At 36.3% G+C, this 27,730-nt stretch overlaps 2 protein-coding genes across 3 annotated transcripts; one reads left to right on the plus strand and one right to left on the minus strand.

Annotated features, from left to right (window-relative positions):
- The first annotated feature begins 25 nt into the window (after nucleotides 1–25).
- LOC113114631 (guanine nucleotide-binding protein G(I)/G(S)/G(O) subunit gamma-12-like) lies at nucleotides 26–18,192 on the plus strand. 2 transcript variants are annotated; one of them, XM_026281528.1, is made up of 4 exons: nucleotides 26–263; nucleotides 370–464; nucleotides 15,946–16,054; nucleotides 16,892–18,192. In XM_026281528.1, exons 3-4 carry the CDS (start codon nucleotides 15,950–15,952, stop codon nucleotides 17,015–17,017), a joined length of 231 nt encoding a protein of 76 aa, XP_026137313.1. In that variant the 5' UTR covers nucleotides 26–263; nucleotides 370–464; nucleotides 15,946–15,949; the 3' UTR covers nucleotides 17,018–18,192. The 2 variants fall into 2 exon arrangements, with proteins under 2 accessions (XP_026137313.1, XP_026137305.1); XM_026281520.1 differs by lacking the exon at nucleotides 370–464 and having other exon boundaries at nucleotides 28–263.
- A 741-nt stretch (nucleotides 18,193–18,933) lies between these two features.
- LOC113114643 (growth arrest and DNA damage-inducible protein GADD45 alpha-like) lies at nucleotides 18,934–21,520 on the minus strand. The gene is made up of 4 exons (XM_026281541.1): nucleotides 21,363–21,520; nucleotides 20,784–20,885; nucleotides 20,485–20,701; nucleotides 18,934–19,765 (listed from the first exon to the last, which is right to left on the minus strand). The coding sequence occupies exons 1-4, from the start codon at nucleotides 21,401–21,403 to the stop codon at nucleotides 19,652–19,654; spliced, it is 474 nt and encodes a 157-aa protein (XP_026137326.1). The 5' UTR covers nucleotides 21,404–21,520; the 3' UTR covers nucleotides 18,934–19,651.
- Between the last annotated feature and the right edge of the window lie 6,210 nt (nucleotides 21,521–27,730).

Below are 27,730 nucleotides of genomic sequence, written 5' to 3' on the forward strand. Positions count from 1 at the left end.
GGTGACGTCATGTCTCGCGCGGACTGTGATTGGTCAGCGTAGGTGGAAGTGTTACAAACGGTGTCATTCACAAAGAAACACGAATACGTTACAATAGTGACAAAGAATGCAATTAACTTTAAAATAGTATTTAGATAATTTTTTCAGACAGTTGTACTCACGGACCTTATGAAGTAGGCTACACGTAAAACCAATTCTGGGGCGTATTTTCCATCTCTAAACTGATTTATCAGGAGATCACACTTCAAGAGATTGTTTTAAAGGTAAGAGTGTTCTGTCGACGGCGAATGAGTTTTACGGTTCGAATTTATTTGTATTTTACAAATAACACAATATGTGGCAACTGTACTGCTTCTTTTTGTGACCTAGGTACATTTTATGTCGAAGAGTTAAAGCTGTTGCCTTGTAAACTTTTATAGTTTGTCAAGTTGTAAACCGGATTACAAACTTTCACGAGTCTACAGGTTAGTGAATGTGAAATATTAAACTGTAAATCAATAGGTGGCCTTAAATCTAACCCATGAACTACAAAGTTAAAGTTAAGGTGAATGCCTATCTATCATCCACCCTTTGGTATGCGAGGGAAATTCCTGTACTTCTGAATCATTGATATTAGTAGGCCAAAAAGACTCTGGTAGGGTTGTTTTAAGATGAAAATACAATAAACATGTACCACATATCATTTTTTAAGTCTTTCTCAGCTTCTGTGAGATTGCCTCAGATCAAACTATACAAGTAGAACCAAGACGAATTAATTTCCTTCTGTAGTCAGTACCTTAAGTATGTACACATTAAATATGGGCTATACAGTCCAGATTTGTTTATAATGTTTTAAACGCCTAGTTTTGCCCCTCTGAAGGGGCTTGCATGCATGACTACACTGTTAATGATCCACACTCATTAGTTTGCATGTGAGCCCATTGAGGAGCCCTTCATTTCTCTTTCATCAAACTCTGTTCAAGGGCCGTCCTTGGGCCGTTTTATGGGCAACAAAACAATCTGATGTTATCGGCTTGGTAGCCACATCCATGTTGTCTTCATGTGTATGAGATCTTCATGTGTAGGAATCTAGTCTGATCTCCTTTGAAAGATGACACATGGCCCTGAGAATGTCCATGATCTCCCATAAATTTAAGTAATACAGTTTAAATAATTAGATTTCTGTTTAAATGAATACTTTACCCCAAAACAGATTGATTTATCCTCCCTGCCATTATATCTGTGTCTTTCAAGATCCAAAAATTGACAAAAAGAGGGAAAACACCATAGCAGACCATATGACTCAAGTGCTATATTCCAATCCTTTTGGAGCTATAGAATGTGTTTGTGATTAAAATATCAAAGTTTACATACAGTACATTTAGAAAGTCTTCCAGTTGTGTGGACATTCACACTAAAACCAGTCATTATAGCAGTGTTTTCTCAGTTTTCTTTCTTACTGATAAATACAGTTTTTATTTGAATTGTTATTCAGTTTGTTATTTAATCATGTATTACTGTGTATTTGGAAGGCTCTTGTCTTTCAAACATATTAACATGCACATATTCACATTATTCTTTATTTACGTGTAATGCAGGGATTTACAAACTTTTTTTTTTTTTTTTTGTCAGCCAAACCACTTTCAACTAATATATTTATTTGACGTACCCCTGAGAGTTTAAGGAAATCATGAATCTCAGACGTTTTTTAATGGTCACATGACATGGAGTTAAACAAAGAAAATCCCATTAATGCAAGTAACTAATCTTTTTTTCTTTCTTTTAGTCATCCAAAATGACAAAAACAAAAGTTAACTGCCCCCAACCCACAAGCTGTTAAATATTTGGCTGCAATATGACATATTAGACTTTCAAAACCTGCAAACATTGTTTTTTTTCCTCTTACTCAAGGAAATGTAATTGTACTGCTTACTGTGAAAACTATGTGCAGTTTCTCCTTAGTTTAGTTTTCTTCTATTTAATTTTTGGTTATGTTGTACAGTGCATTTAGCCAATGTTCGTACTTGTTGCAGTAGTTTACCCTTTGTCAATTTGATTGTGAAACTAAGTGTTGCACCATTTTGGTTTCCTCAGAAGCCACATTACGATTTGTTGTATCGCACCATCATATATATGTCAGCACCACTCTCACTTAAAGCTAGAGATAATGGAAAAAGCACTTAAAGTTAAAAAAAACTAAAATTTAAATATGAAAATTAAAACTAATGTAAAATATTGATAATGTATAAATAATTCCCACACTAGCCCGTCCATAGGCAATGTGAGTTTGAATAACTCATAAACTGTATTCTCACTCCTGTGATTTCACAGAAAAATGTCTTTGCCAAGATCAGGCACGTGCAGTCATTTTCATCCTCTGATACCTTTAAAAACATTTTATCTTTTTTTTTTTTTTTTTTTTTTTTATAGAGCTGCTGAGAGCATGACTTCAGAACTACACTGAAAGGACTGTATTTTGGAAGATTTAAGTTATGCAAGAATTACAAGATCATGTGCCATTTTAGTCAATGGTTTCCTAGTTCTGATGTCAAATGTAAAAACTGTTATCCAAGCACCTAAAATGATTTCTTCGTGTTTCTCATTGGTTTTCCTTGACCTGCTCAGTTAACCATTTTAGTTACACGTTATTGCAGTAATTATGATATACAAAATCATGATTGGTGAAATGATGGCCATGAGGTTTTTAAGAATTTGTGGATTCCACTTAATGTCTGCCAACCATTCACCTCCGTCCCAATCTGATGAATGGATTTATTGTATTACCCTTGTCAAAATCATCATACGCTTCCACTGTTAGGCATGTTTATGACAACCTCAAATACCATCCATAACAGTTTGAATTAGTCTGTGAATAAGGAGCTGATAATAAAATCTGCCGAATGTGCATGAAAGTTCAGTTTAGTATAAAGCTGTAGTATTTATTCAGCTGTATTTTATCACAAATTTTGAGCAAGGCTTATTCTATGTAGTATATAGAGTGTGATATGCTGTTCTTCATCTAAAACTATTTTATGTAATATTATTTATTGTTGTTTGGTAAGTTGTTTTGTTAGTATTGTTGTAGTATTTGTAGCAGTAATTTATTCTACATTATACTAGTTAGTAGTAGCAATTTATTCTCCATCATATTTGTGTGTATAATATATATAATATATATATATTTTTATATATATTTTTATGTAATGTTATATAATTGATTTCAATAATTATAAGATTTATTATTATTATGTAAGTAATTATTTTCTAACAGTAATTATTAGTTATTACTAACAGTGTTTTTTTTATGTAGAATATTGGAAAATTTGTGCTGTTAACATAAAAAAATGACAGATTATGTGTCAGCTGTAGCTAAATTCAAACTCTGCATGCTAGGATGCCTTCTACTGATAATATGTATCTGGTAGTGATTTTTATGTTGTAATGATGGTCTGTGACCACAAAGACGTTGTTTTGGCACCTAAATCCCTGCACTACCATTTATCTCCAAATGATGGCATACATGACTCAAATTTGATTCTATGCTTTTAAGTTTGTGGATGAAATCCAATTAGGCCATAGTTGGAAAAAAAATCCAACTCAGAATGAGCTTTATTGCCAGGTATGCTTACACATACAAATAATTTGTTTTTGTGACAGAAACAAAAAGAAGAAAAAGAAAAGCAAAAAATCCTGCCTTTTGACATGATTTTCCATTTTTAAAGTTTGGTTGGGGTCAGGTCCATGGTGAGAGTCAAGTCAAGTCACCTTTATTTATATAGCGATGTCTTTAAACAAAATAAATTGCATCAAAGCAACTGAACAACGTTCATTAGGAAAACAGTGTGTCAATAATGACAGTTAAAGGCAGTTCAAGTCAACAATATCGCTGTAGATGAAGTGACCCCAACTAAGCAAGCCAGAGGCAACAGTGGCAAAATTATGTGTGAGACACAGTATAAACATGACAGATGGTCAGAATGATACATCCCCCTTTTAGCTTGACCAAGACCAGCTGGACAAACTTCACATTTCCTTGCTATCTGACATCAACATTAAGAGTGATTAATGCTATTATCTATTCATTAACTCCAACTGTTAGGAACTATTCTAAAATTCACCTTAGAAGTCTTTTTCACTAATCAATGGGGCACAACATTACCATAAATGGAAGTAAACACAAGATTATGGTTTTGTTACTCTATAACCTGTCCCCATTCTTTTTGATGTGCTGCTTTATTTGGTAGGGACACAATTTGTCTTTATAATATATAGTAGCATAAAAATGTTGTCACTGCTTTTATTACAATTATATAATTTAATGGCAGATTACATCAGTTATGTATTTCCCAATTGTTTGTTGGAGTAATAAGAAAGTGCTGACATTAAGTCATGTCTTTCCTGTCTAGGAATATAGTTTGCCATGACCTTTCAGTATTAAATCTATGCATTTGCTAGATGCCTTTCCCCATAAAATAAAATGCAATGCATTAAAAGTTAATATTTTGCCAGTATGTGTTTCCTCAGGGAATCAAACACACAGCTACCTATTCTTATTTGGACAACTTCTTTAGGAATAGGAATTTGCCAAAACTATCTTCCTGATGGGAAAGTAGTGAGAGCATGGCTTCTTCCTGAGAGTAGAGATGGGCAAGATTCAGGGAAATAGCTTCCATGAGGCAACTGAATGAATGGAAGTTATTGATCCAGCGAGGTGTCAATTGCTGTAAACTGAGAATAGTGTCTGTTGCAATGAGCAGCCTCAGGTGGTTGAGACGATGTGTGTTGAGGAAACAAAGCTCTGTGAGAGTCCAAGGGGAAGTTCATTGTCAGGGGGAACAAAGCAGCAATTATGAAAAGTTTGGGAAGCTTCCTCAAAGACCTGAGGTTGGCTTTTGGGGGACTTGTGAAGGGAGTTTTGTTAGAGAGGTTCTATGTGGGAGAAGCTCATTCTCAGGGTGGCCATAGGGCCCCAAAGTGTTTTGTCCCACAGTTCTTCTCTTAAAGAATGATGTATGCAGGTGGCATGAGGCTATAAAAGGGCGCTCTATGTTCATACAACAATCGTACTTTATCTTTTTGAGCGCAATATCCCCAATTGGAGTTAATGTTAAAAAATGAAGCGTGTCTTAATTTTAGATTCAAAGTAATTTGATCAACCAGGATTAATGATTAAAAGTGAGACTGTTATTCACAAAAAAATAGTATTTATTTGTTTTTGTTTTATTTCCTGGGAATGCCATATTTTTTTTATTATTATTATGTTGGACAGACATGGTGTCTGAAGATTATTGCTTCTAAAGTTCTCAGTGTTTTTTTCTCCCATATTTGGTATTCCTTTTTTGATCTCAATAGTTCATAATACTCCTTCACAAAGCTGCGTATTGAACATCAAATATGTCCTGTTTTCACCAAGTGTGTCATGTCATGCACAATGGCAAGAAACATTTTTCTATTGAATTGTACTCACAGGCTATATGCAAAAAACAAGCGTACAATGTGAACAAGTGTCCGATTCATGAATGATTGACACTTATGAGTTGGTTCTTTTTGAATCAGACACAAACATTACATTGATTTAAGTCTAATTCTTGAACGAATGTCTCTTCTGAGTCAGTCTGACTGGAATTTGACTATTTTGATGAAGACATTTAAAATGAAAACATATAGGCTAGTTCAGGAAAAGTTTTTAATTCAGTGGTTAAAAGAAGTTGTGGGCCTTTTTGCCCTTTATACCTCTAGCAAGCTGCAAGATAACTCTCATTGGTAATTGAACATAACAAATTTAAACCAGTTTTCTCTATGGGGTTTCCAAAGGAAAGCCTGCCATATGCTGTTGATTGTTTTCTTGTCATGCTTGTCAGTGCTTTCTTTTTCCCTTCACTCTGTATAAAGGTGCTTTCTCTGAAGTCTCTTTCTTTGTATTTTTCTCCTTCCCCAGTCACATGCTCTATGTGCATTTGTGACTTACTCTACTCACCTGTAACTAAAGTGTGTTTTGGGTCACTTTCTTTCTCTCTCTACTGGGCACAAAATTATTGTGACCTTGTGACGCAACGGTAGCATGTCTGACACCAGATCAGAAGATTTCACGTTCAAATCATGTCAAGGTCAAATTTGTATTTATTTATTTTTAATAAATTCTAAAGAAGCAAGGCACAGACATTTACCTTTTTTTTTGAAGTATTGTGTTTTGCCAGTCAGGTCAAGTTCATTGTGGACTAAACTGTTCATCTGGAACAGTTTGTGTCATGATGTTCTGAGCTCCTGTTTGGTTCAGAATAACTTCCATGAAATGCTTATGATTTTGTGACTATAAATACTCTCTTTAAGGTGTTATGTGCCTGCTGTGTCTCCTCTTCAGCCAGTCAGTGTGCAAATATCATACACAGATCTTGATTATGTGTTATATGGTTATATATGTTTAGAAATAATGAAACTTGTACAGTTTTGGAAATGCATCTGCATCAGCCAGTGTGTGTTCTTTCTGCAAGATCACAGCATTACTAGTGCCAAGCTTGTGGTTAATGAGGAAAGCATCGCTACAAGTATAGCTTATATTTTTAATTTTCACAGGGCGAAAGTCATTTATAATTCAATGAGTTCTGGAATTTTGCGTGAGGGCAAATATGTCCCTCCACAGATTTTACATAAGATTTATTGGGCCCTGTAAAATTTTGCCTACAAAAGTTTCACAGTAATATCACTGATGTGGCAGTACCCTTAGTGTTAATGTATTAAACATTCTCTGCAAGAGCTTTTGGCACCTAAAAACAAACAGACAAACAAAAAAAGGTTATTGTAACTTTGTTTTGCAATTGCAACTAAATTTCAAGTAATTGCTTATTTATATATCCATATTGCAACATAAAACTTCACTTGGGTCCCTAAACAACCACTCAGAACACATTTTCAACCACACAGCAACATACTGAAAAGCACCTAGAACACCTTAGAAACTGCGTAGCAACACTTTAGTATTACGAGTTTTGCACATACAAACACCTTAAATTCCACAAAATGTACACATCTAGTTTTAGTCTATAGTATTTCTGGGGGTGGAGTTTGTAAAATGTCTACTTTGCAAATGAAATATATATTTGTGTGTGTGTGTGTGTTAAATTGCCACGTTTTAGTGATGCAGAACAATGGCGTTTATGAGATCCTGTCACAAAGTGGTTTTTCCCCATATTATAGGTGGCTCTATGACCAAACCTTTCACAATATCCTCAAGGCTTTATTACATTAGTGAAAATCCTCAATCCTGTGGAGACGGTTGACCAATATAAAATATGGGTGTTATCATGCGCAGATGACTTCATGAAAAGGATCTTTTGATCCCATGATGATACATTAGTTCATGTGACATTCAGAAAATCTGGAGGCGTTAATGTTTGCAATTCTTTTCCGTTTGTGAATGGAGGCTGGATTGACAGGGTTTCTTTTAAACCCAAACATGCGTTGTTTGTCATTCGAGGCATAGAGATTTTTTATTTCTAATTTATTATCATCAGATTTCTGTACAAATGTGAATGTTAGTGTGCTCATTGCTACAGGTTCACATATACTTCTCTGAATATGAATGGTTAATGCAAAACATATCTTGCTTGTCATACTCCTTTTTTTCTGTTTCTCATTTTAAGACTTAGCTTGTTTCATTTTTCGTAAGATGCTTTATCTTGCACCGTATATTGATGTTCCTCGTCATTCCCATGCATTCTCTTGTTCTCATTTTTCATGAAAACATTTGCATTTCATACACAACCCTGTCCTGGAAACTATGCCACTCAGCCATGTGTAGAGTCGGGAGAACACTGTTGTCACTGGAGCATTACTCATTAATGGTGCTTGATGGGACTGGAACAAACCCTAACCCAAAATATTAAACTTTGGCTTGTAACTCATCCAGCAAAATAATGCTTCAGATAATAATAATGCTTCAGATGTGCAGAAAATCCTGTGTGCTTACACTGAAGGAGAGACCAGAGAAACACTCCAGCCTGTGATTAAAATGATAAACCAGTCATGTTTAAATTCCATTGGTGGTAGTTGAGAAAAATGTGCGTATATTAACATATAGTTTAGTTAGATATCATTTTATGAGGTAGCGTTATGTCTGGGTGTGCTCCATTTTATTCTGAATGCTACTACATTGAAAACAACACAAGTTATCATCTCCAATTTGTAAATGAATTACACTTGTGAACCAGTTTATTTTAATAAGTCTGTCAAAATGATTCATAAGCCAGTTTTAAACTTGCTCAAAATTTTTATTATAATTTAAATTGAATAACAATATATGCTGCTGGTCTGCAACTGCTTTATCTTTGATGACTAGTAAAGCGGGGTACATTCAGTTAAAGGGGGGGGGGGGGTTGAAATGCTCGTTTTCACTCAATATCCTGTTAATCTTGAGTACCTATAGAGTAGTACTGCATCCTTCATAACTCCAAAAAGTCTTTAGTTTTATTATATTCATAAGAGAAAGATAGTCTGTACCGATTTTTCCCGGAAAAACACGACCGACTGGAGGTGTGACGTGTGGGCGGAGCTAAAAAATCTAGAGCGCCAGTAGGCTTTTGCGTTGAGCGTTTGGAAGCTGTGACATTATCGTGAGGACAAAACCATCATCCAAAACAAACCATGGCTAACAGTCAGATTCAGCCATTTATTTATGATCCAGAATCAGATCCCGAGGCTGAAAACTGAACAAGAGCAGCAGCAGCAACGACTCGCTCGAACCCCGGTCTCCGGCATGGGAGGCGGACGCACTAACAAGGAGGCAGAGATATTTTAAGCAGTTTTACTCACCGCCTGTGGTTCCAACACACGATCGTGACCCTTTTTTGTTGGGATTGCATCATTCTTAAGAAATAAACGATATGCAAATCCATCGTCAAACTGGGCCTTGTTTGTAAAACAAGCATCTTCGAAATGCAGGGAACAAACAAAAACACTTGCACAACTTCGTTGATGCTCTGTAAAAATAAACTCTGTCCACTGGTCCCTTAATGCTGTTTTTTCTTTGGTAATCTGTGCAGGGTTGTCTTGCCCTGGCAACCAAAAACACACTTCTTTTGTGACATTTCGCGACGCTCTCGCTCTGATCAGTGTGCTCTGCTATACGGCAGCGCGCGCTCTTCCGGCAGATGTGCCCTTAGGACCCATATAAGGAAATTCCGCTCCATCTAACGTCACACAGAGCCATACTCGAAAAAAACTTTCCGAAACTTGTGGCAAACCGGAAGGAGTATTTTTGGAACAGAAATACTCTTTCAAACGTACAACTTAATTTTTGAAACTTTGTCCATGTTTAGCATGGGAATCCAACTCTGTAACAGTGTAAAAAACTCAGTATGCATGAAATAGCATTTCACCCCCCCTTTAAAGGATTATGAGGTCGAAATGCAACACTGTTATCCACATTCTGTACTTGTACAGTGTGTACGGCCCAGCTTATGTTATGGCTTCAAATAAATACTTCAGATTATTATAATAAGAAGTTACAATGGATAAATAATAGCGAAAAAAGCGAAAAAGAGGGAAAAATAGACAAAAATGCTCTTGCTTCACTGTCAACAAATCGTTAAGAGCGGAGGTGTAAAGAGTACCTGAAAACAATTCTTGATATACTTTATAGTGAAAATTACTCCATTGCAAGTTACAAGTCATCATTTCTAAAACAACATAAGTAAAAGTCTTAGAGTATCTGATATTAACAGTACTTAAGTATTTTACTTATACCAAACATAGGCTCAAAGATGCACGAATCAAAGAGACATATCTGTGAAAAACTAGGAAGAGTTGATATGTGAGGGGAACAATCATTTATTTTGTAAAACCAAAACTGCACAAAAAAAAAAAAAAAAAAAAAAAAGCCACAAAACAATCGATAGCTTTTACCGAACACTCTCTTTAGTATAATGGATAGATAAAATAATGTTAAGTAAAATTAAGTCAAATCTTTCTTGCACAGGATGTGCTGGTTTCTGCCTCATTGCCTGCTGAAATAATGTCCTCATCTCATATATATACAGTAAAACACCTGTGATTCATACGTGCTAAGAAACTCACAATCATGTAAAGTAGTGTTTGTGACAAATTTGGAGGAGTAAAGGCAAAATGCACAAGATATAGTACTTGGTTGGCGATATCACTTACTTTGTAGCAGAAATAAACTGCTGTAGAAAACCTAAGGTGCCATGCAAAATGCAATGTGTGATAGCAACACTCATTACAAATGTAGTGGAGTCAAGAGTACAGATATTAACTAAAAAATGTAGTGAAGTAGAGAGTAAAGTTGCTAATATCTTTGATACTCTGTAAAACTACAGAGTATCCAAAAAGATACTTCAGTACAGTAATGAATTACATTGACTCAAATACTTTACACCTTCAAAGCTCTTAATGTGTTAACAACTGACTTCTTAACTGAACCGTTTTTTTTTCAGTTATGTATGAATTTAAATAAACTAGGAACTCTTTTTTTTGTAACTGAAGATTCATATTCATCAGAGATTTGTTGTAATAAATGTTTCCATATGTACTATTTCAGAAAAACTATAATTGTTTAGCCAAGCGTCTCCTGATTGTAATGTTTATTAATCATGTTAAATAGTGTTCCTTTAGCTCAATTGGTAGAGCATCAAGCGCAAAGTTGGGGGTTTGATTCCCCGGGAACAAATGATAGGTAAAATTTGATATCCTTTATGCACTGTAAGTCGCTTTGGATAAAAGCGTCTGCTAAATGCATACATTTTAAATTTTTTTAATTAAATTTTAATTTTAATCAGTTGTAAGGCAAACTTGTATGGGAGTAAACTGGCACTTGGATGACCTTTTGAAACCATTAGGAACACAGTTTGACATTTATTTTTTCGAAGGAGCATAAATATTCTTAAAAAAATAAAAGTGAGACTTTTAACTGCTAAATGTTTAATTTTAGGACTGTCTAGTCATATTTGTTAGAATTGAATTCTGGAATGGAGCAATATCTAATGACTGAAATATCATAAAAATTTGGGAGAGGCAAAAAACTTTGCTACAAAAAAAAAAACAAAAACAAAAAAAACCTTGCAACTGCATACAGTAGCAACTCACTACAAAATACCTTGCAACTACAGACCAACACCTGGGCAACTGACTACAACAGCCTACCCAACATGGTGGTCCGAAAATGTAAGCATCTATTTGCAGCTTATATAAGTGTATCAAAAACAATTCATGCAATATTTACTCACCTTCATGTTGTTCCAAACCTATATGACTTTATTTCTTCTGTGAAACCCAAAACAAAAAAAACAAAAACAAAAAAAAACTAGAAAGTCATACATGCTTGGAACGACCTGAAGGTGCATACGTGGACTTTTTTGGATCTCTTTTAAGGATTATTTATTTTCTATAAACTCACAGCAAGTTATTCTTTCATTCTACATTTGCTTGTTTTCTTGTCTCACTTTTCCCATAGTGGAGCCCCTCAGCACAAAGACCCTCCCTGTAAAATCCCAAACCCAGTTACTGCTGTGTGACTTTACTGTGTTTTCACTGTTATTGAGCCATCCAGTATATTAAATAGGAGGAGCCAAGTGCAGACCTTTGGCCTCAGATAGCGATATATAATCTGATGTACTCATACAGAGTGGAGCTGCTAGTGACTGGGGCTTCATAAACTCTCCTTTGTTTTAGGGTTGTAGCCTAATTGCAGAGCTCTGCTGGGGTGAATTTGTTGTTCGAGGTTGAATGGTTGTGCGTTTCTCAGCTGCTGAGATGAATGGGGGCATTAAGAGGAGAGTGACAGGCAGATAACACAATGGACGGAGGTTTTATTGCACCTCTGTTGCACCAGCATATCTGGCATGTTGCCCACAGATATATGCACAACCTCCCTTTCACAGCTGCATCCTCTCTCTCACTCTTTTTCTCTCTAATACCCTCTTAAACCACAACAAAGAACAAAAATGCAATTCTTTCACTGTAGATTGTTCCAGGTCCTAGAATTTTTCCAGGGTTGCCTGACTTGGCACAGGTTCATCCCCTCATGACAGAGTTATTCGTTTTCTAAGGGGTGAAACCTCGACATACAGCTCTTGGTTATCAGGTTGCACACATGCTGACTTACTTGAGACATTATCTCCAAGAGCTGCTTTTTGTTTAGGCCCCAGGCGTTGACTGATAATGGCCCATTATTGTAGCCTTGGTCCTGTGTTGTTCAGTGTGGATTGACTCGTTTTTGTGGACTAGTTCACATATTCCCATCTGCTGGAAGTCTATGCACAGTGGTTATTTTTGACTTGGCCACTAATACTGCATGATGCTTGGGCAAGTGCATGATGTCATTGTCACATTTATACTTCAACCTGCTGGTTGCAAATCAGTTTACAGTTGTTAAATACTAAAGCAAACCGGCCTCATTGTGCTACAGTGCTTTTAATGATTTAAGACTTTCATAAAATTCCTAATTAGTTTGCAGAAATCCTTTGCTTGAATATGGTGGAAATAACTTTTTTTTTGTGTAAACTAGGAAAGAACAATAAATCTGTATCATTTCAGTAATATAATTTTTTTTTTTAATCTAATAATTTCAGTCAAAATTAGATATTTACTTGCTATTTAAATATAATACTTAGCATTAGTCAATCTCAAAATAATTATCCATTTTCAGGCTGTAAATTATAGTTGTGATGCCTAAACTCACTTGTAGCATTTAAAATGGCAAAAGTTTTGTCTGCACAACACGGTCTCATTCTGGACATACTGAATTCTGCTGGACTGCATGCTTATTAGATAAGAGTACACATTCATTCAGTGGAATACTTATGCCATGTAGTTTTGATAGATGTTGACACATCCTTTTCATGATAAAAATATCTAGGCCAGGAATAGTTCCTGGAGTGCTGTTGTCCTGCAAAGTTTAGCTCCCATCAAAATCAAACACCTGATCAAGCTAATCGATGTTTTTAGGATTACTTATGCTGCGTTCCATTCAGAAGGGGACATCCCTATGCCCTAATCCCTTCAAAGGGTTTAACCTCCAGAGTGAGAGCTTTGAGGGGTGTAGGAGACCGAACAACTATTTCTTGAAATGCCCTTCTGTGTCACATAATCAAGTGCCCAAATGGAGGCGTCGTCATCATGTAAAGAATCTGCTCAAAGAATCATGGGAGCCCAAAGTGTCTATCAGTTGTACCCTTTGAAATCTTTAATTCTGAAGGGCCCTTTGAAGTGGACAGTTTTGAGCACTTCGGTTTGGAACGACCCTTAATTATGTTTGATTTCACTGATTGTTTCAGTGCCCTTCGAAGGGTGATATATCCCATTTGGAATGCACCAAAAGACCACAGGCAACTGGTATTTGTTCAGGGTTGGAGATAAACTCTGAAAGACAGCAGCACTCCAGGACCAAAGTTGCCTATTCCTGGTCTAGGCTTACTTCTGTTGGGTAATAACCCTGTTTGCAAGAGAGTAGCATGCACTGTCAGATGTGAAGTGTTTTTGAGAGTGGTTTCTATAGAACTGGACCCTGGGGCTCAACGGACTGCTTTCTGTAGAAATGGCCTCTGACCTACCTAATAAAATTTCCATAAAGTCGTTAAAACATCCTGGAGAAAGAGAGATGTTTATCAGATATTAGACCGTTTATCAGCCTGGTAGCCCATTCATTTCATAGTGTGATGGGTGTCATCAGAATGGGAGTTCAAACAGATAATAAAACATCACAATAATCCACTTCATCGGTTGTCTTGTGAAGCAAAAAGTGCATGCTTTTTTTTTTCTCCTCAAGACACAAATCCATCAAGGTGATTTTAAAAATCCATCCCCTGTTGTCCTCTCATAATCCACCAAAATATTTTGCAACATTTTTGAAAAATCTTTACTTGCAAATTGTGCTTTTTCTGTGCATATTTCTCTCCTCAGTAAGACAAGATGTGTTTTTCACTGGAGAAAGCAATATTATGGACAGAGGACAAAACATTCTTAATGATGGATTTGTTTCTTACAAACCTGCAGCTTTCTGCTTTTTCATTCTGACGGCACCCATTCATTGCAGAGGATCCTAAATTCTTCAAAAACTGTTCAGATGAACAAACAAACTCATTTACATCTTGGATGGCCTTAGAGTGAATAAACTTTCAGAAAGTTTTTGGGTTGAACTGTTCCTATAATACATCTAATAAAAACCTCCTGGTTGAGAAGTATTGCCCTAAATATCTACTAATTAGTATTCTTGACTTTCTTAGACTTTTTGCATATTAACTGCAATTTGTCTTTTCTTCCTAACACCACACCTTTAATGCTCAGTACCTTAGCATAAAATGAAAACGTTTACACTATTCTTTTGCTGCCTTTAGGTGATGCAAGTCCAAATGTGCTGAGTAGTCACAGTAGTGTATGCTGAGTGAGAATTAATTGCATTACTACGGCTGGTTGATCAGGGAGTGCTGGTGTCACTGTGAGATCATGTAGCGAATGGCTAGAACTGATAACATCTGCTGAATGAATGTGTCTAGGGGGCAGCAGTTGGTGACCTCAGGGTTAACTGAGACAGTTACACCTCTACACACATCAGTATGCAGTGTCAGTATCATAAAGTCATCAGCACATTTTCTTTGATTGAGGTGTAGACATACTGTACACTCAATCTTTAAAGACTGTCTTCCTGTAAAATTCAATTTACTTGTATTATCTTCTGCACACTGTATCTTCTATTGCTATATTTAGCCTAAAGATTCCATTGTTTTATTTAGATGGCATAATAAATTTAGTAATGTTCCTTAATGATTCTTAAGAGCAATAGGAAATGGCCCAAGGATTTTTGATCACGCATTCACAGTATGATCACATAACTTTTAATCAAAAGTAAAGGCATTAATGTTACTAAATAATTCTGTTTCAAATAAATGCTGATCACACAATCCTGGAAAGTGTATTATGGTTTACATCAGGGGTAGGCAAATCCGGTCCTAGAGAGCCGCAGAGTTCAGCTTCAACCCTAATCAAACACACCTGAACAAGCTCATCAATCCATTCAGGATTACTAAGGTACAGGCAGGTGAGGTTTTTTTTTTTTCAGGGTTGGAGCTGAACTGTGCAGGACTGCGGCTCTCTAGGACTGAACTTGCCTACCCCTGGTTTACACAAAAAATATAAAGTTTTCAGCATTGATAATAATAATAAATATTTCACTAAATCAGCATGTTTAGTAGGCCATTTTTACCATATTTTTGATCAAATAAATGCAGCCTTGGTGAACACAAGACTTCAAAAACATAAGTTTCACTGACCATTATATTATAGTGTACATTCATAGAATGTTCAGCTTTCAAAATGTAATAGTTGCATGTTAAATTGCAATTGCACTTCTTTCTTGCATCTTTTTTTAATTATTTGGCATAACTGAATTTGAATAGCTTAGGATATTTTGGATATTTTTTGTAGTGCAGACTGTCTGTTGACTGGCACCTGGATATTATGGAAGGGCATTTGCTATTATGTAACCTTTCCCCATAGAGAGCACTGTAACACTGTCCAGGTTTTGTAAGTGTGTGACATCATGCCACTGCCAAACTTCCTCAAGCCAGGTAAAGTAGGACATGTCCTATGTGAAAAAAAATGTTTTGTCTTTGAGGACTAGTAACCTAAAACACCACCAGAGGGAAAAAATGCTACAATATTTCCTCTTCCTTTAACCAGAAGTCTTTTGTTAAAGTATGTTTTGAGTGACAATAGATGCTGTTTTTCTACGTCATTGTACTGTACTCATGAGGAATTCAAGTTGTCTTAAATTGAGAGAATGCAGGAACCTGGAAATAAATAATACATTACAGGAACTTTTGAATTTGTTATGCATTATAACAAATAAACTTTTTGGCCATCATATCCAAATTGTGGATGCTGTTCTCTTATTGTGTCTTATTGTGATTGTTTCATGATATTTGTAGATTAATATTACATTTTGTTTTGTTTTTGCAGTTATATGGTTTCAAAAATGTCCTCTAAAATGGTGGGCTCAAACAACCTGGCACATGCTAGGAGGATGGTACAGCAACTTAGAGTCGAGGCCAGTATTGAGAGGATAAAGGTAAATTAACCCTCTAAATTTACTGTGAACAGATCTTTAAAAGCCATTTTATCCATTATTGTTATTGTGTATTTTTTACATTTGTAACAAAATAGCAAACAAATAATTATGCTTCCTAGTAAAAAAAATAATGTCCTTTTAAAACTATCCTTAAAAAAAAATCATGATTTCCATAAAAACATTATGCAGCACAACTCTTCATTCTTTTACGTTTAATCACTGATAATCGTTCTGTCATCATTTCCTTACCTTCAAGTTGTTTCAAACCTGTATTAATGTATTTCTTCTGCTGAACGAAAAAGGATATATTTTCAACCAAAGTTTCATTTTTTTTTTTTCACTATAGGAGTCAGTGTGTACCAGCAGCTCTTAAAAATTTTATTTTTTATGTTCAGCTGAAGAAAGAAACTCATACAGGTTTGGAACAACTGGGTGTGTAAAAAAAAAAAAGGATGACAGAATTAAAACTTTTGGTTGAACTATCCTAACTACCAAAAACTGCATATTCAAAGGATTTCTGAAGCATCATAATGGCTAATGGCTTCTGAAAATGTATTTATGTGTGTGTACACACACATTTATTTTGTTATTTTGAATTTTTACTGTTTAACTGTATTTTTTAATCAAATAAGTGCAGCATAAGAATGAGTTTTATTTTGAAAACATTTAAAAACATCTTAATGACCCCAAACTATTGAACAGTAGTGTATATTATTATCTTAAACCATACGCAATGTTTTTTTTTAGATTGAATCATTCAATCATCAAAGGGTAAAACAAATAAAACAAAAACATGCAAGAACGTTACATTTTCACATTCTGGCTTGTCTCATCTAGGTATCCAAGGCCTCTGCTGACCTCATGCGTTACTGTGGAGAACACGCCAAATACGACCCCCTTCTCATGGGCATTCCTGCCTCAGAAAACCCCTTCAAGGACAAAAAACCCTGCATTATATTGTAGTGTACCAAGCACTAATCTTATTTAATTACTTCTACTCAACTTTGCCTTAAGTCCAGCTCTAGCTCCTTAGTATAACTTTGTGCCATGTCTTAACTGTATTTAGCTCTTACAGTATTTATTACTGTAAATAAACTTCAATCAGTACTAATGAATTGCTATTTTTGTAATGATTAGCATTGCATCTCATCTTTACCAGCATCACTTGTCTTTTTTTTTTTTTTTTTTTTGGCCAAACTGAAGTAATTTCAGGAAATTATCCTATGAATCAAGCTGTTTAGAAATTTTAAAATTGGCTCAAGTTCTTTCTTTTTTTTTCAACTAAATGATAGTTACGCTTTGTGCTTGAAATAGGGAAGTAGCACATCATATTATGATATATTTGCAATTTACTTGATTAATTCTCACTTAATGTCTGATAAGCAGACGTGTTATATACATGAATAATATCGCAAAGGGACTGACTAAAATAAATGGAATTCAAAGATCCATATTTTGATTTGGATAATGAATTTTATGTGACTTCTGCAATCATCATTGTTTAAGTGCATGCTGGGTAAACAAAACAATATAGTAAATCTCACATCACACAAATAACTATTTGTTCTGATGAAAGGCAGTACCACTATGTGAAAATCCATTAGTGACAAGTTTCTAGTGTGGTTTGTAAGAAAAGAGAACTGATTACCCTGGACTTTCAAACCCTTGTACCTTAGGTTGTTCAAAGTAGTGCTCACTTATTTTATCTGTTGACATTGGCTAACGTTTCTGTTTTGTTTAGATTTAAAGTGCCTTTTCCTTCTGATTTAAATATATTTTTCCTGTGTCAAGCACACTTGTAAAAAAAAAAGACCACTTTTGTTTGATATTTTCTATGAATTGAATGGATTTTTCCCAAAAAGGGCAGTCATGAAACATTCACACCTTTAATGGGCAAGCATTCATATATTGATGCTGCAACATCTATTATTTTGTAGACTTTAGAGAAGTTATGCAGTATTTGAGATTCACAACCAAATTCCTGTGACCTCAGTATCTCTGTGAAGAAACGAGTTTCCTTTTGTTCATTTTGGTGTTTTTTTTTTTTTTTCTGTTCTAATTTCTGTATTTTTGCAAGCCTTCATAACGTGTACTGAACCTTGATAGAAAGATTTTATTAAAATTGTGAAACAGTAAAACTAAGTGCATTGTATATCTATGTCAAATAGTTTGTACTATATCAGTGTATCATATGAAAATTTGTCATATGTAAAAGCTGATTTTTATTATTATTATTATTATGTTAAAGTGCAACTTGGACATTTTGCTAAATATCTCTATTTGTGTTCCAAAGAAGAAATATATTCATATGGGTTTGGAATGATACTAAGGCAAGTAAATGATGACAGATTTTTTTAAGAGATATATTTTAAGAGATATTTACCTGCCTTGCATCAGCCTAAAAACATTCTCACCTTGTTTCATCACCTTTGAATAGGGAAGTGGTGGGTTAAACGATTGATTTACTGGTATGTAGTATCTGGAAACCTGACCTAATGTGTGCCAGTCATGTGATCGCGGCTGCGCTTTCTGAACACTTCCAAACATGTCCCTAGACACTTCCGTTCTCCAGCCGGGCTTGTATAATGGGTTACATTCTTACCACACATTGACTTTTAACCTACATAGGATCGGTTTGTCAAGCATAGCACAATTAAGAGCAGCTTGATTTATGACAGCTAGTTTGACATTGACGCAAGCAAGCGTACATTAAACTGAACCTGAGCAATGCATTTCAGCTGAAAAAGGAATCTGATGAATAGATGCAATGGTCACGCGAACTAAACAGGACAAAAGGTAGGCTTGGATGGCTTTTGTTGGTCTGTAACAGGGAGTCACGAAGGCCACTGAGTCCAGCGTGACCCTGCTGATCTGAGAGGTGTATGGTGTTGTCAGGTCAATTCTACTAGTCCACTTTGCTTTTCCAGAAAGCTCTAACAGAATAACCCGCATGACTAGCATGTTGTGTTTAAAAATACTTTTATTACAACACAAAATTCATTTGGCATTTGAATATAATAGTATAAAATATTTCACATAAATACTTATTTAATATAAATAATTTAAAGACCACAAAAGAACAATTAACTTATGTAAAAAAAAAAAAAAAAAAAGTTCTTACAGGATACTATGGTCATTGGTTTGGAGTAGTAGTCCCTTTAAAATAATATATATTTTCAACATTATTAACTACTAATAGTATACAATTAAAAAAATGATAGCAAAAAAATAAAATGAACAGGGCAGCCTCTTTGAAAAATATCACCTCTGATATTGTGTTGCCTGAGAAATATTTCATCCTGTAATTAACTGAAGTGCTTTATGACACCCCACCAATAAACTATCTCACAAGACACTCAGGTGCTCACTTCCATTCACAATTAGCTTCCTGTGACGTCCTCAAAAAGTCCCACAAGCAAAGCCAAAACTGCTGAATCATCTCGGATTGCAAAAGGGTGCTCCTCCTCCAGTTTATTCTGTAGCTTAGTCCCTAGTTCCTCCAGTCTGGACTATCAGTGCTTTTGTGATCACCTTTTTCAGCTTTCATGATTTTTACTAGATATTTTTATCCATGTTTTCCCTTGTCTTTAGCTGTCCTCATCGTTCTGGAAGGTTAATAATGGGCACCCACTGATCCATACAGCGACTCTCTCTGCAGAAGCGGTTCACTTTTCCCATAGCTGGGTTCTTCCATGTGGATGCATGTGGAACCTGTGAACATCAGAAGAAGAGATGGGATTACATTCGGTTTGTGTTTGCTAAAACATGTCCTGCTGAGTTATTTCTAAAGCATTAAGTATGGTATTTTACAGTCAAACTTGTCTTTAAATGGCGCACATATGATTTCAAATATTTTGTCAAACATTGTATCAGCCATCATCACCCTGATCTCTGCATTATCTGTATTGGCCATTAATAAGTCTGACACCTTGATTTCCTAAACCGTGAATACATCCTCTTTTTCCTAGACATGCCCTGGCCAGGATTTCTAAATCAAACAATTTAGAAATCCCAACCAGGACATGTCCAGGAAAAAGAGGACCTATGGTCACTGTGAGTGAGTATGAAAGTAAAACTGCAGTATATGGCCATGAATTTGAATGTCCTAATGGATTTTGAGAGTTTGCAAATCTTATTGAATGCATTCTATGGAATATATCAAATCTTTTGAAAGCTTATAAGCATGATGAATACTGAAGCACCTGTTCATTTGATTCAAATGGAGCAAAATGAATGCAAATAGGAGCCTATTTGCATTAGAATAAGTACAGAGCAGGATGTGCATGTGGGTGTTATGCAATTGAAGTTACACCTGGACATGTCCTGACAAGTTACTAAAAGACATGGCTCACATGCTGATTACTGGCCTGTTGGCTTTGGATTCATATTTAGATTCTAATCACAGGTATAAATTAACTGTTAACACTTACAGTGACCAGGATGCAGTGCAGATCCATCTGCTCGCTGCCGTGCATGCCCGCGCCCCCGAGGATGTGCGCGAGGCGACGAGTGTTGTTGACGCGCAGGATGTTGATGTCGTTCTCGCAGCAAAAAGCCTGAATAAGAGTGAAGTGAATCTGAAGCGCCACATCTTTCACATCATCGTCGTCCGTGGCCAGGATGCACAGCACAACGTTATCAGGGTCCCTAAAAAGAAGAGTTGAAAATTTAGTTCGTTTCACAGCAACTGTTGCAATGACATTGAAAACCAGTTAACACTGGAACTTACACATTGAGTGACTTCGCAGCCTCGTAGACCCCAACTGTAATACATCCCTGCGGCAATGTGGAGCGCAGGACCTCCTCCAGAGCTTTAATCACAGAATCCATCCTGTAAAAATCACAATTTAGATAAATAATCAAGTAATAAAACATTAATAGAGTCCAGAACGGATTTTTGAGGGCAACGGCTCGTGCACAGATTTAGACTATGGCGGTTGAACACTATTACAGTAATTAATGTTTTAAGTGATTAACTTATATAAGCAGATAAATTGTAAAACTTTTTCAGTAAAACCTTTATAGACCTTAGACCGTTAAAATTCTGTTGTTTAATGGCACGTCACAGCGCGCAAAGGGTCTCGTGAGCAGATGCAGCCGATACGGCTACCCGGTAACTTATGTGTTTGCTATCTCTGTCTTTATTTAATTTGTTCCACAATAAACTGAAATATAACTATACATTACAAAAATCGCTTTTTCGGACTTGAAAATGATTTGCTTATTGGTAAAATTACTATAATATTGTTAACGTTAGGCCTATATGGTTTATTTTTCGAATAAAAACATATTCGCATATTTAATTTACCTTTCAACAGAGTAATCTTCATTGAGTTCCTCAAATGTCATGTTGCACGTAAAATCCAGCACGGTTTTGAATAACTTTACTTTAAAAACAAGAGTACATCCACAAATGTTCTTGAAAGTCCTCTTTCTCTGGTTGTCACCGGGTAAGACTGACGTTACGAGGAGTTACATTAGATTTAATTTCCCCGAGAGCTGTAAAGAGAGACACAATAATCCTTATTGGACACATGCAAATCAAGATAAGTAAAAACATTGTGATTGGCTATCACTCTGTACTGGGAAAAGTCGGCCATCCTCATTCGTCCGTCTAAAGTTTGCAGGGGCAGGACGTAGCCCGTCACTTTGGGTGACGTTGTTTTTAACCTTGTTGGCAAACTTTGCAGTGTCATGTTAGAGCAAAGGGAAGCAGTAAATTTACCCAACAGATATTCAACCACAATAAGTATGCAACATGTAAAAGAAATAATACAATTATACATAAATGCATAAACACACCATCACATTTCCCAAAAATGCATTTGAAACAGTTAAAGCCGCAGCACAAGCAAAATCATGTTAGTAGATCATCAGTATAGACATTTCTGGGGTTTTCTGTTAGTACAGTTGCAAACAGTTTCATTAATGTGTACCTCAATGACAGTACAAACCGCAATTTTCTGTGCTATATAAAACCTTTGCTACAACTTCTGTCTGGTGTGATCTCTAACTCAACAGTGACATCCTGAGGACAAATCAACACATTACTTCAACATTAACTTCAGTGTTTCTAATGAAGGTATAAAACAGTCTTCTGATTTGAAAAGATAAACCTAATATATATATATATATATATATATATATATATATATATATATATATATATATATATATATATCGAGTAACACACTGAGCTACAATAAAGACCAAATCATAAAGTGAAGTGTGTCAGCATGATTCCAGACCAGTAAGACACGATTTTCCGGGGTACATTTAATTCACGATAAATCAGCGATGTTTAAATTTTAATCAAAGAAACACAAGAATGTTAGTAAGTAATACACTATGTCCTACTGTTTGGTCAACCAATGGGCCTACAAATGTAAAAAGGCCAAGACCACGAAGAGACATCAGAAAATCCTTCTTATTAGGATACACGTATGGATTTATTATATATTTTTTTAATTTGATTTTGTATAACACTCTGAATACTCTGTCTGTTTTGGAGTATAAATAGATTTGAAACTATATTGAAACATTTTGTGTCCTGAACCACCACCATCTGCCTGGATGATGTGACGGCCGGCACAGTACAATGTCAAGTCAAGTCAAGTCACCTTTATTTATATAGCGCTTTAAACAAAATACATTGCATCAAAGCAACAGAACAACGTTCATTAGGAAAACAGAGTCTCAATAATGCAAAATGACAGTTAAAGGCAGTTCATCATTGAATTCAGGGATGTCATCTCTGTTCAGTTTAAATACTGTATGTGCATTTATTTACAATCAAGTCAACGATATCGCTGTAGATGAAGTGACCCTAACTAAGCAAGCCAGAGGCGACAGCGGCAAGGAACCGAAACTCCATCTGTGACAGAATGGAGAAAAAAACCTTGGGAGAAACCAGGCTCAGTTGGGGGGCCAGTTCTCCTCTGACCAGCCGAAACCAGTAGTTCAATTCCAGGCTGCAGCAAAGTCAGATTGTGCAGAAGAATCATCTGTTTCCTGTGGTCTTGTCCTGGTGCTCCTCTGAGACAAGGTCTTTACAGGGGATCTGTATCTGGGGATCTAGTTGTCCTGGTCTCAACTGTCTTTCAGGGATGTAGCGGTCCTTTCTAGGTGCTGATCCACCATCTGGTCTGGATACGTACTGGATCCGGGCGACTGCAGTGATCCTCTGATCTGGATACAGACTGGATCTGGTGGCTACGGTGACCTCGGAATAAGAGAGAAACAGACTAATATTAGCGTAGATGCCATTTTTCTAATGATGTAGCAAGTACATCGGGTGGTATGGGAAGTGTTCCCGTTTTACCTAATTAATGCAGCCTAAAAATCCTTTAACGGATTTGGATATTAAAGTGAAAGTGACATGACATTCAGTCAAGTGTGGTGACCCATACTCAGAATTTGTGCTCTGCATTTAACCCATCCAAAGTGCACACACACACACAGAGCAATGAAAACACACACACACTGTGAACACACACCCGGAGCAATGGGCAGCCAATTATGCTGCGGCGCCCGGGGAGCAGTTGGGGTTTCGATGCCTTGCTCAAGGGCACCTAAGACGTGTTATTGTATGTGTAAGCCAGGTTAAAGAGATGGGTCTTTAATCTAGATTTAAACTGCAAGAGTGTGTCTGCCTCCCGAACAAGGTTAGGTAGGTTATTCCAGAGTTTAGGCGCCAAATAGGAAAAGGATCTGCCGGACTAACTGTAGTGCCACAATGGCGCCACTATGCTCACCACACACCAGCTACAGGTGGAGAAGAGAGAGAGAGAGTCATAGAACCCATTAAGTTAATGGGGATTATTAGAAGACCATGATTGACAAGGGCCAGAGGAGGGTATTTAGCCAGGACTTCCTTGCAAGAAGTGCCATGGGATTTTTAAATGACCAGTTAGGACCTTGGTTAACTTCTCATCCAAAGGATGGTGCTTTTTGACAGTAGTGTCCCCATCACTATACTAGGGCATAAGGACCCACACATACCACCTCTTCCAACAGCAAGCTAGTTTTAGAGGTCTCCCATCCAGGTACTAATCAGATCATACTGGGTCAACTCTGGGCATGTGTGTGTGTGTGTTTTAATTTTTAATTTGTATTTCTTATTTTTATTGTCAGGGTATACTTTTGTAGTAATGTTTGTAGCTAATTTCACAGAATAATGTTGTTACTTGTTTTAAATAATTAATTGTTCATAAATTACCTCTATTAACTGATTAAGTTAGCAGAACTGAATCTAGTGTTGAGTTGTCTGCTTAAGTTATTTCAATGAAACAATTACTGAGAATAACTGGTTGACGCCTGCAATTTTACAATTTAACAGAAGATGGCGTCAAAACCTAACCAAATGAATAGATAACGTTTGAGCATTGTCTGAGCACGCTGAAAAGAAGAGAATCGGGACATATGAAGGTCTTTAACGTGCATTTTTGTCAGACTGAGTGAATTTTGCCTGTTTCCCAACATGATCACTGATGTGACATCAGACATGACATCTCATCAATTGAATAATATTCTAAAAGAAAGACAGAAAAGAAGAAGAGAAAGGCTAATAAATTTACCAAATTATCTATTCATTTGTGTAACTATATCTAGAACTAATAATTCATATAACTAATATATTATAACTAATACTAATATAACAAATAATTAATATTGTGTGGACTTTACCAGGCATGATTTTGTATCAGGATTTTCTGTTTGTATTTTACAAATAATGGGTTTTCTTTGTAATATATATCTTAACAGATAAAACAGCTATGAACCTTATTTAGAAATGCATTATTATATTTACATGTTATTATTTACTGTAGTTACAATAACATTTTAGAAATTAAATCAAATGCATTACCAACATGATGTGTAATAATTTTACTTAGTCATTCACTATCACATAAAAAGCCTAAATCTTCTGCCTAAAAACTGTTCTGCAAATAACTTGTTTTATTTATTCATCAATGTATTTTAGGCTGAACTTTTGTTACATACAAAACCCTGTTGAAATGATAAAACAAAGGGTACAAGGGTACAATGATATTTGAAATGGCCTGTGCTATAGTTCGATAAAAACGTCTTAATACCATTTATGGTATTACAATATTTATTCAGACATATTGGATACAGAGATGCTTAATTGTTTCTCCTGGTTGTTTAAATAATTTAGTGAACAGACATATGTGTCAGATCAAGTTTAAATTTACTCAAGTTCATAATAAAGTGTTGTCATCATGATGATTAGGGCGGTAGATGGTGCTCAAGAGAAGGTGGTGATGAATCCTTGTCAAATAGAGTGAATGTACAGAAGGTGACAGACAATACTGATACCCCACTGAGAGAAACAACAAGAAACCAACTGCTGAGTATGATACAGTGTGAGGTTGATAAATGTGGCCACTGAACAATGCCATCTAAGATATGTCTTTGTAATGGACTGATTGCTCAACTAATTCACAAGCTCACCCTGCGCCATGCTCTTTAATATAGAGTCATATTTCCTCTAAGATTAGTATAGACACTGGTTGACACAATGCTCTGCTCAAGGTATTTGACCAGCATAATTCATTCATAATGCCACAATGCAACCCATCTATCATTTTATTTCCTTTCCCCTGCCAGTTGTGTCCCTCTCCAATTCATGTCTTGGCTCCTGGCTCTTTAAAGGGGGGGGGGGGGGGGGGGGGCATGCTGCTGGGCCAAAAGTGCATGTGTGTGTGAGCATGTGCGCTTGTTTTGGTGCAGTGGTAGAGTTGTTGGATAAGGTTGGGAGGTCAGCACTGTTTTGCTTGCTGATGTATTAGCTGCATATGCAAGTGATAAATTACCAACCGAAGGGAGTCAATTATCCATCGCTTAAAGAATCAGGGGTTTGGTGCTCCAGTGGCCTTAGGGTCCTTTTTTTCAATTGAGAGGCAGTGCCTGGCAGTGTAGAAAAAGGGGATACTCGTGGAGAAGAGGAGGAGTGGGATGAAGATTACACTGGGAAATGATGTGTGTCTATCTCCACTTTGCATGTTTTTAAACGTTCATCACGGAATGACTTCTGAAAATGGGAGAATTGTGATTGGCACGTGTTAGATCTGCAATAATCACTTGAGATTTAGCATCCCTTTGTCTCTTCCTCCTTAAACTGGTTATAATAGTTTACAAGATATCATGATTAACCTAATAGGTGCAGTAGTAAAACTGGGGACATCAGAACATGTGGGCTCAAGTCCCAAGCCACTGTGCTTTGTCATTTTCCACCACCAAATGATTTCTAAGAACTTTTTTCCACCCTTTTCTTTTCTGAAAAAAGGAGGATGGTGGATGTCCCGTAACTGTGTGATACTACTTTGAGCGCCGGCCATTGCAAGTGGCCCCAGTGCTGAGTGGCATGGGTCACACTTAGGGAAATGAGGTCATTAGATGGAATTACAGAGGGTTATGATAGCTCTGTAATGGGTTTTAATGCTAGAATTTAACATACAGTGCCACTAGGGACAGACGGCAAAAACAGGCAGACAGGTCATTTAATAAAGAGAAGGAGAGAGACCTCACTTCTGTGGAGCATGCTTGAGAACAGGGACTGTGTGTGTTGAGGTGGGAGTCTAAAAATAAAATAGGCTTTTGCACCAAGCTCTGAATCAGAAAACTCTGGGAAATAGGAGTTTCTGAAAAAGGCAACTGGCCTATTTCATTCATCCGTCTTCCTCAGTGTTCCAAAACTTAAACACAAAATCTCTTAAATTCACCAAACTGAGAATAATTTGCAAGTGTGTTTTTAATTTTTATCCTTTTTGTAGGATCATGTCCAAGTGTTGTTAGGGTTTTAGAGCAGTGATTAGGTTCAACTGATTGTTCAGTGGATGTCCCCTCCTGCCACAAAGAATTCCATGATGTTTTCTGCCCTCACAAAGCCTTACAACTACCTCCTTACCAACCCTGGGATTGTGTGATCTGATTCTGGGTGAGCCAGTGCCTCGCGGTAAGATATATGACAATGAATATCCTCTTTCATAGTTACCTGCATTGACTCCTTTAACTTACCCCTTGACTTACCTCTTCTCCAGCGAGATTATCTGTACAAAGATTTCTACCGTCAATCTCTCTCTCCAATCCCCATATCCTGCGCATCAAGGATTCACTCACCTGCATCTCTCCTACTGCCACACTCACTACCTGTTTCAATAAACTCTTACATTATACTTACCTTCTGTATTCGAGTCAGTTTGTTACAAGTGATCCCTAACTTCTGCATGTATGTGCATATACAATTTATACAATACAAATTGTCAGTTCATATCAATAACTGTGAAGTTAATCAAAAAGCTATAAGCAGTTCTAATAAAAGCAGCAATGTAGTATTCACCTAAGTCTGTTAAATGTTGAATCAGTTCAGTTCAATGTTTTGAGAGATGCGATTCAGCCATAAAGCAGCTCTACAGTAAACAACAGTGCCATCATCAAGTTTTATTCTTATCTGATGGGGTCAGTCAATGCGGTCATATTGATAATTAACAAGTTAATTGTCATTTAGACCCCACACAAGCAAGCCAGATATTTGGCCAGCTGCTATAAAGTACTACAGAGCATCTTGTTCTCATGGACTTCACCAGATTTGATTTGACAGTTTTTGCTGTGAGATGTTCCGTCACTTTTTCACCATGGCATTTGGTTACACAT

Source organism: Carassius auratus, chromosome 2 (assembly GCF_003368295.1).
Source record: "Carassius auratus strain Wakin chromosome 2, ASM336829v1, whole genome shotgun sequence".
Classification (NCBI taxonomy): domain Eukaryota; kingdom Metazoa; phylum Chordata; class Actinopteri; order Cypriniformes; family Cyprinidae; genus Carassius; species Carassius auratus.

What these genes read in the sequence shown, in the direction of transcription:
- LOC113114631 (XM_026281528.1), top strand. Translation starts at nt 15,950, where the DNA reads ATGGTTTCAAAAATGTCCTCTAAAATGGTGGGCTCAAACAACCTGGCA. An exon ending in CCAGTATTGAGAGGATAAAG is followed by an intron (nt 16,055 to 16,891) that starts GTAAATTAACCC and finishes TGTCTCATCTAG; the next exon opens with GTATCCAAGGCCTCTGCTGA.
- LOC113114643 (XM_026281541.1), bottom strand. Translation starts at nt 21,403, where the DNA reads ATGACATTTGAGGAACTCAATGAAGATTACTCTGTTGAAAG. An exon ending in GAAGATTACTCTGTTGAAAG is followed by an intron (nt 20,886 to 21,362) that starts GTAAATTAAATA and finishes TGATTTTTACAG; the next exon opens with GATGGATTCTGTGATTAAAG. An exon ending in TGCACTGCATCCTGGTCACT is followed by an intron (nt 19,766 to 20,484) that starts GTAAGTGTTAAC and finishes TGATGTTCACAG; the next exon opens with GTTCCACATGCATCCACATG.